The sequence below is a fragment of the Sylvia atricapilla genome, chromosome 9 (genome assembly GCF_009819655.1).
Source record: "Sylvia atricapilla isolate bSylAtr1 chromosome 9, bSylAtr1.pri, whole genome shotgun sequence".
Taxonomy (NCBI): Eukaryota; Metazoa; Chordata; class Aves; order Passeriformes; family Sylviidae; genus Sylvia; species Sylvia atricapilla.
The window spans coordinates 23,714,609-23,723,977 of NC_089148.1; the positions used below are offsets into that span (position 1 = coordinate 23,714,609).

The 9,369-nt window shown below is 44.2% G+C and overlaps 1 protein-coding gene across 1 annotated transcript; it reads left to right on the forward strand.

Moving 5' to 3' along the window:
* Positions 1–4,670: 4,670 nt before the first annotated feature.
* On the forward strand, positions 4,671–8,833 carry S1PR1 (sphingosine-1-phosphate receptor 1). The gene is made up of 2 exons (XM_066325289.1): positions 4,671–4,804; positions 6,022–8,833. Exon 2 carries the CDS (start codon positions 6,154–6,156, stop codon positions 7,291–7,293), a length of 1,140 nt encoding a protein of 379 aa, XP_066181386.1. The 5' UTR covers positions 4,671–4,804; positions 6,022–6,153; the 3' UTR covers positions 7,294–8,833.
* Positions 8,834–9,369: the final 536 nt, after the last annotated feature.

The window sequence follows — 9,369 nt, forward strand, 5'->3', positions numbered from 1 at the left end:
TTAAATTCTTTCCCTTCAGACTTGGACTTTTCCTAATAAAATATTCAGCTTAGTGAGCTAAAAATCAAGTACAGATTCTCACAAAAATGAATATAGCAAACTTTTTTGAAATTGCTTTTTAAAACAAAAAAGGCACTTTAATTAATATTATTTATCAATATCAAGAACTTAAAACCAGACCAAGTTATAGAATGTTAATACTGAAAATATATGTGTGCTTTAGTCTTTGCAGTGTCCTCGTGACTTTTTTTTTATTCTCCAAACCAGGTTTTTGATTCTAATCTGAGGAAAGAAGATATGGAATCTTTGAACACTGTGAATATCAACAGAAAATTAATTCATCTAACCTATTCCCTGTAGAAAGAATAATTTAAAACCAGATTATCTAAACTGGAAAAGTGATGTAACTGAAACATTAATTAATTTTAACTGAACAATAAATCTGAATTGTTCTCTTAGGTACTCAGTATACTCAAGAATCAATATAAATAGTTTATATTTACTCTTAGCTAAAAAATGAATAAAATAATTTAATTTAATCTTTCTAGCTTTCTTACAGATACAGAAACACTTCCAGTGTCTTCTTTGCTCTCTTGGAACTTTCTAGTATAGTCTTCCAGTATGGGTTGAGTTATCTCACAATATTATAATTTTCTTCTGCCTGCATGCACTTCATTTAAGATGTCATTTGAACCTATCTGAACAAATCAGTTTGGTGTATTTTTTTCCTTACAGATTTTGAAAAATATCAATTACATAAGAGCATGCTACAGCGCATATAAATCTTGAAATATTATTCAAAACATGGAATATTTGCTCAGGGATTGCAGCAGAATAATGCATCCAACTTTTGTATTTCTTCTAGTCATGAGAATTATGCGAGATTCTGTGAGCCATTCTTGATATTTTTTTGGTGACCAAGCCTGTGCTCTGGCACTGTTTCACAGATCTCCTGTCTTGACCCAGCACTTCAGAGAAGGAATGGCTCCCTTTGTGACTTAAGTTGCATCAGAATGAATAAAAGTTTTTGCTTATATGGACAAAGACTTTTGAAAGTGCAGAAGAATGACGTGTTGGAGAAAAATCCTTTGCTAATCTCTGTTGCAGGGATTGTCACTATCTTTTTGAGATGGATAGTCTTCAGACATTCCTGTGATGCAATTGTGAGTTGTCCAGCTGCACTGGGAGAGTTGTCTGGTGTTGTCAGAGGCCACCAGTCTTTTGATATGCAGGCATTGGGTGGACCCCAGCTTACAGCTTCTTTTCTGAAAAGATCAAAGTATTTTCCTGCAAGGAAATTGCTCTGTGACTAGCTAGGTTTCTGCAATCCCCACCACACTAAGCTCTCACTGGAAGTTCCACAAGAACTTTGGCTGTCACACACTGTCAGTATTATTTTGTTGTTGTTCATGATGTTCCCTAAAACGTGAAAACTACCTAAGAGCATATACATACTCAGGATCCCTGTGAAAAATGCATCTGCCTCTTTATGCTAGTAGACATATTGCAGATTTTTTTAACCAGTTTAACCAGGTGAGGCATCTGTTATGTACCAGTTTGGTGTCCTGATGTGTGCTGCCTTCCTGCTGGCATTTGATTGAGATCTTCATTCTGGTTATTTCTGAAATGCATTAATAGCATTGTGTTGTTCTTTCTCCTTATTCTGACCATAGACAATTCCAGAGTCGAGTTCTCAAAGGAGCTATATATACACTGGATTGCTGTAGTAGAGGTACACTCTTCCTTATCAGTGGACCAGGCAGCTGGAGAGGTACTGAGAAAGAGTTCTCATTCTGTTGGTAGCTTGTTCTTTGGGTGAGGTTGGAGTATAACCCTGGTGAAAACCCCCTTGCTAAACACTTACCAACAACTATAGTTTTGGTGGAGTTGGCTGCATCAACCTGAGTCCTGTGTTTGTGTTTCTGCCCTTATAAGCAGGTTAGAACCTGTGCAGTTGAGCCATGTTAACCTATCTTCTCTGAGGGTTTAGACAGCCTTCAGTGCAAATCCAGCTGATGTGGCTCCATTTGCCTGTGAAGAGTGAAGCTGTATTTCAATTTCCTCACTGCCAAGATGTCAAGAAGACTGTAGATGTGTGTGGTTGTTTAAGTTTAATGATACTTTTTGTGATACAAATACCCACCTTTTGGAGTGGAACTGAAATTGCCTGCATATTTTGCACAGAGCTGCGCCTGGGTTGAGGCAAGTCCTTGTATCACTATAGGCTGAGAGAGGCAGAGATGAAGGACTTGGGGGTGCTGGTGGGTGAGAGGCTGGACGTGACCCTGCCATGTGAGCTTGCAGCCCAAAAAGCCGATTTTATCCTGGGCTGCACCATAAGCAGTGTGGGCAGCAGGTCAAGGGAGAGGATTCTGCCCCTCTGCTCTGCTCTGGTGAGACACCACCTACAGTGCTGTGTCCAGCTCTGGGGCTCTCAGCACAGGAAAGACATGGACCAGACATGGTCAGAGCAAGTCCAGAGGAGAGATGCAAATAATGATCACAGGGCTGGAGCACCTCTTATGAGGAAAGGCTGAGAGAGTTGAGTTTGTCAGTCTGGAGAAGAAAACGCTCTGGGGTTGCTTTATTGTGACACTAAGGTATATGAAGGAGGCCTTACAGGAAAGCTGGAGAGGGACTTTTTACAAGAGCATGTAGGATGAGAGAATGGCCTCAAACTGAAAGAAAGGGGGCAGTGGTAATTTCATTGCTGTGAGGGTGGTGAGGTGCTGGAACAGGTTGCCCAAAAAAAGGGTGGATGTGCCCATCCCTGGAAGTGTTCAAGGCTAGGTTGGATGGGGCTTGGAGCATTCTGGCCCTAGTGGAAGGTGCCCCTGCCCATGGCAGTGGAGTAGGAACTGGGTGATCTTTAAGGTCCATTCTAACCCAAACCATTCAATGGTTCTGTGATTTTACACAGCCTCTGACAATTAATTTGTTGGATGTCACATCTCTGAGCTGGTATCCTCTCAGCTGGTAACCAACAGCCTGAACATGAAAGCCTGCACCTCTGACTAATGAAACCCTGAGTCATTCTGTCCTTTAATTAAAGCACGTTCCTTTAATACGGTCCTCCTACTTAAAATTATGTGAGAATTTCCTAGAGGAAAATGCCTGGTGCGTACACTTTTATTTAGTATTTTCTATATATTAGATAAATAAGGGGGAAAGCTTAAAATATCTGGGGTGTGTCAGGCAGTTGCAGGGGATACATATGTCAGCCTCAAGCATGATTTATCTCGTGTGCCTTTTCTGACAGTTGTGACTTAACGGCTGTATTTTCCTCCAGGCTCTCAGGAGGCCAAATATCTTTTCAAGTTTCTAGCTTTGTGGTGAAAGAGTAAAATGTCTGTTTGCCAATGTAATTTATCTGAGTCATTCTGCGAGAGGCGTAGAGCAATTGAGGCGTGACTATTAGCATAAATAAGAGAGAGACCCTCTTCCTGAGGGTAGAATACTCGTACTGTCTTTCAGAGGAGCACTGCTTCCCCATAAAACTGCTACTGCCAATTGATGGGCACGATGCTTTAAACTGAAAGACACAATATCTTGAGCTTTGGCCTGTTGTGATATCCTTTTACATTTCAATTTGGAGTTACCAAGAGGAGAGCAAGGAAGGGGAAAATTTCTTCAGTAAGTGCAACAGGAGAATACCACCAGAGCTGGCATTTCACATACACCAAAGGTGATTTTTCTTTTAAAGTTTGAAGGGAGAAGGAATTATAAAACCTAAACTCAACTTCTGTGTCTGTTCTTATATAATACAGTGGTAAGTGTTAAGTAGTTGCCATTGCCAATTTTGTTTCTAAAATAACGCTTTAAAACCTTTTCTTCATACTTTCAAGCATAGGTATTTTACAGCATCCTCTGAACATGAAGAGATTAGTTTTGGGGTTTTTTAGTTTTTTGGGGAGATATTTGTTGTTTTTCTTTTTTGTGGGGGGGTGTTGTTGTTGTTGTTGTTGTTGGTTTCCCCATGTGGAAACACCAACACCTGGTGCTGTTTGGGGGTGGCAGGAACTGAGTTTGTCCGCCATGGGCCACTTCTGGCTTCTGTACCGCAGAGCGCAGCCTGGCATCATCCTCGCCCCATCGGGCTGCTGCCTCGCCGGGGGCAGCCGCTGGTGAGTCACTACAGGCCACGAGCGCAGGCGGCAGACACCGGGCCTGCCACGGCAAAAACACACCTTGGTGTGGTGAGAAAATGGAAGAGTTTCTTCCAGGTGTTTCCTTAAACGTGACTTACAGTGTCCTCTAAGAGGGAGAACGGAGGTAGCGTACGAGATTCTGCCTTTGGCCATAGCCTTTCCGTGCCTACTCGGGGGGCAAGAAAGACGGGCGTGCGGGCAGCTGCCCCCGGCACCTCGGAGCCGGCCGGGCCGTGCCAGCACCTCCTTCCCCGGAATGCCGGCTGCGCCCGGTGGCGGGAGACGGCGGCTCCCAGGTCAGGGACGACTGGAGCCCGGCCGCGGCGTCCCGTCCGGAGCCGCGTTCGCCGGCCGGCAGGGCGAGGGGGTCCCGCGGGGGAGTTATTCGCCTCACGCCTGTCTGTGCCGCCCGCTGCGGGGTCTCTCCCGGGCCGGCAAGGCAGCGCCCGAGGCTGCTCCCGCCCCGACGGGGCGGGCCGGGGCAGGGCGGCGGGCGGGAGTGGCCCGGCTTGGGCAGGGAGGAGACGGAATCGGAAACGGGGCGGCAGTTCCAGAACATTAAAACTACTGAGCCCCCCAGCCCGCCCACCGGAGTTGCTTCGCGGGCACGCAAGATGTGCGGGGCCGGTTTGGGCTCCGCGCCGCGCTTGAGCGAGGTAAGGCTCGGGGAGCCGCGCATCCCCCGCACTGCGGGTCTCCTGAAATCCCATCGCTGCGGTCGACGCTCGGCGCGACCCCCGGAGCCACGAAACAAAACAGAAGGGGTGGGGAGGAGGTTACCTGGACGCCGGCTTGCCCGGCTGCGTGCCGGGTCCCGGGAGGCGGTGCGAAACGGGATCCACGCGCGCTAGAGACCGGAGCGGAGCGAGCCTGAGCCTCGGAGCAGTGCGGGACAGGCGGTGGGAGTTTTTGCCCGGGAGCGATGCGGACTGCCGCCCGGGAATAGAGCAGGAAGCCGAATGCGCTGGTCTTCTACCTCTTGCTTTGCCCCGCTTAGGCTGTAATTTAGCAAATCTGCCTGTTCTTCTTTCCTTGCATGATATTATGGGTTTAATTCTTTTTAAATGTCCACTACGAAACTTTTATATTGTAAAGGGAGTTTCCTCTAGATGTGTATACCTTAATTATGCCCATTTCAAAAGCTTGCCATACTAGTTATTTAAATGTTAGGGGTTTTTTTTACATTCTTTGTTTCAGACCCATGGAATGGGCTTGCTCTCTAGCTTAATAACATATTTTTCTCGCTTTCCTAAACTTTTTACTGCTGTGGGTTTTGTAAAGCATGTTCTTACTTGTATTTAGCAAGGGCGCCCTTACCTGTTTACAGCTTTGAGATGATCCCTTGTTTATATTTACATCAGTGAATTTATCACTGAGATGGCATCAGTAAATTGCGTAACTATCCCCTTCCAAAGTGTATTCAGACTTTATTAATGGAGAAGAATACGGGTCTCCTGTCAAGTAATTTCTGTGCAGAATTTCATGTATTTGGAGTTAAATCTAATCAAGCAAGTCCATTCCCTTTTTATATCTCTGCTGTTATATTTTGTGCTGAAGAAAAAAGACTAGAACTTACTGCTGGGGAGCTTTGAGATCTTTTGTGTTGGAAGAAGTCCAGTAATGCAGTCCTTGCTGACTCCAACTTGTTCAGTTCTGCGTGACAGAACTTTTTTTGTCTTCTTAGCTTTACCTATTGAATATGCCTAACCGCCTTTTAAATGTATTTTACCAGCTGAATGAAACTGATTCATGTGTGAATACATTTATGACTCTGATGCACAGTTAAACCAGCAGATTACTTAAACCCTTAAGCATTTGCTACAGTGTTTGTCTTCCTTCTTTTAAGTCTGGGTTTTGTGCCTCTTGTTCCCAGGGCTGCAGTTTGTGAGGCCGTGCAGCAGTGCCGGGCAGGCTGTCGGGCCGAGGAGCTGCGGGACAGCCACCGCGTTTGCGGTCGGTGTCACCATCCGGTGGCCGCTGGGGGAGCAGTCCCCATCCAGGCACCATGAACTCCGGCACCACTGCCCCGCAGAAGGTCACCAGCAACCCCACCAATACCGATGTCAACTATGTCATCAAAGAGCATTATAATTACACGGGAAAGCTAAATGAGAGTGTGGACACTGGAATTAAAGTGACGTCGGTGGTTTTTATCATCATTTGCTGCTTTATAATTTTAGAGAACATTTTTGTCTTGCTTACCATCTGGAAAACCAAGAAGTTTCACAGACCCATGTACTATTTCATTGGGAACTTGGCTCTTTCAGACTTGCTGGCTGGTGTGGCCTACACTGCCAACATTCTGCTGTCTGGACACAAAACGTACAGCCTGACCCCCAACCAGTGGTTTGTAAGAGAAGGCACCATGTTTGTTGCCTTGTCAGCTTCTGTGTTCAGCTTGTTGGCCATTGCCATTGAGAGATACATCACCATGCTGAAGATGAAACTCCACAATGGCAGCAACAGCTTCCGCTCCTTCTTGCTGATCAGTGCGTGCTGGGTCATCTCTGCCATCCTCGGGGGGCTCCCGATCATGGGCTGGAACTGCAAGAACCTCTTGTCCAACTGCTCCACCGTGCTGCCTCTCTACCACAAGCACTATATTCTCTTTTGCACAACCGTTTTCACTGGCCTTTTGTTATCTATTGTGGTCCTCTACTGCAGGATCTACTCCATGGTGAGGACTAGGAGCCGCAGGCTGACGTTTCGGAAAAACATTACCAAAGCTACTAGGAGCTCAGAAAAGTCACTAGCCTTGCTCAAGACAGTGATCATAGTCCTGAGTGTCTTCATTGTCTGCTGGGCTCCTCTGTTCATCCTGCTTTTACTGGATGTGGGGTGCAAAGTGAAGGCCTGCCCCATCCTCTATAAAGCAGAGTATTTTTTAGTACTGGCCGTGCTCAATTCAGCCACGAACCCTATCATCTACACCTTGACAAATAAAGAGATGCGGAGGGCTTTCATCAAGATCTTGTGCTGCTGCAAATGTTCCCCAGCAGATTCTGGGACCAAATTCAAACGGCCAATCATTGGGGGCATGGAGTTCAGCCGGAGTAAGTCTGACAACTCCTCACACCCGCAGAAGGAGGACGGTGACCATCCTGAAACCATCATGTCTTCGGGCAATGTTACCTCGTCTTCTTAGGAGTAACCATGGGGGTGTATTTCAGAGTCCTCCTCTGAAATCAGGGAGCTGGGATGCCTCCTGCTCACAGCAGCAGCGTTGGGCTGAGTGAGCAAGTAGCATTAGTTCTAATGAGGCAAACGGTGCACTTGCGAGGCTGGAGTTCAATAAATGGGACAGACTGTTCTGGCTTGAAAATCTTTTTCCCTGGAGCATGTTTTGTCTTTGCACTGAAGCAGCTCAGGATTGTCAGGCGCATTCATATCCTGAAATCTCCTTAGTAACTCTGAAAAGACTGATGCCTTGGTGAAATGATGCCTGGTGTGTGTGAGAGAAAGACAGCGGGGGAGGAGGGAAAGGGAGAATGAATCTTTTTTTTTTTTTTTCCCTGTGAGAAGAATGTGAAGTTTTTTCTCTTCACAGCAAACCACTGACACAAAGATCTTTCTGTATTGAATTTAGCGGTGGCTCTGGTATCATTGGTAACAAGTGTGTTTGTTTAACATGTAACATGGAAAGAGATCACACAAATATAACTTAGACCACATACAACCATAATTGGCATAATTTTGCAGAGCTTTTAGTTAAGTCATAAGGTTTTATTTGCAGAGTCCAAAGCTCTTGGGGCTCTACTTAGCAAGATCATAGCTGAGAATTTTTGCTGTCAGTCTGTATTACATTTGAAGACCATGAGCTAGATTCTGCAGTTACTTTCGCCTGTACAGTTCCACTGGCTGCGTCAGATGTAATGAAGTAGCTCAGAACAGCATTTGGCCCCATATTTTCATTGCCTTTTTATTCTATAGCATTAAATAAACTGCATTATCATGCAAAATGCAAGGAAGAACTAAACATTTCTCTTCAAGATTACTTGAAAGTCTACAAAATAGTAAAAAATACTATTGACAACAGTGGGATTTTTGCCTAAGTAAGAGGAGCTAAAACCTGAAGGGGTATTTCAATGTCAGGTTCACAGTCTTTCCAAAAGTAAGGATCAGTTGAAAATCAGAAAAGATTACGTCGGGTTTCAGAAAAAAATAAGAAGAAAGTTGAAGTGAAATTACTATAGATAAATGCACTTCCATAACAAAATACAATACATTTTGTCACATTTTATTAATTTTTATAATTTCAGCAAAGATGTCTGTATTTTATCATGGAAGAAGTACCTGTTGTTAAATTGAATGTATTTGTTTTACAGCATCATTTTTACTTCTCTATTTTTCTAACCTGTGCTAATGGGGTTGAATGTGTACAATGTAAATAAGATACAGGTGTCTTCATGCACCTAGAGTATTACTATAACAAGTGTGGTATATCTGGGATAGCTGAGAGCAGCTGACTTATCTACAGTCATCAGCAACTCCTAGGACTGGTATTTTGTACAGAAAGCGTATTGCCTTTGTAGTAAAATTTCCAGTGCAATTAAACTGTTGGGTTTTTTTTTTCTGGTTTAAAAAATAGTATTTAAAATGTTTCTGACTTTTATTGTTCAATTTGCACATAGCTTTATTGACTTCTAAACATTAATAAACTGATTTTTTAAATGCTTCTGTTACCAGATTACTAGCAGTTTTGTACTATTGTGGTGGTTTCATACAAGGTGTGGTTTCCACAGAAGTCAGTGAAAGAATTCCTTGATTTTAGTACATGCTGGGATTAAGTCCAATTCTTTGGGGACATAACATGTAATGTTACAGGATCATGTAAAATACAAAATGAATTTTGAACTATAACTTTCTTGTCAGCGTGTGCTGTGTGATTGAAATGCTACTAGAAGGATCTCTGCAACAGCAATCCTTCTCCGACAGCCAGTGAAGTACAAATAGAAGGAAAACCAGATGGCTGCCAGTTTTACCATGACTGCCTAGAGTAGAAAAGTGAAGTAATTCACTTGTATCACCAATACAATTCATAAGTTCAATTCTTAGCTTATTGCAAACGTCAAGGAAGTTTATGAAGCATAGAATGGTGGCCTCAACTGCGTGAGTGGGCGCTCCATTGGGTCTGCCAGCGAAGACCCCGGCAGTGTAGTTGAACGGATACTGCATTACTTCTTCCAAAGGTTTGACTTCCATTTCCTTTCCCTCTCAGAAT

Bases quoted from the DNA above. Each gene is read 5' to 3' on its own strand.
- S1PR1 (XM_066325289.1), top strand. From the start codon at position 6,154: ATGAACTCCGGCACCACTGCCCCGCAGAAGGTCACCAGCAACCCCACC.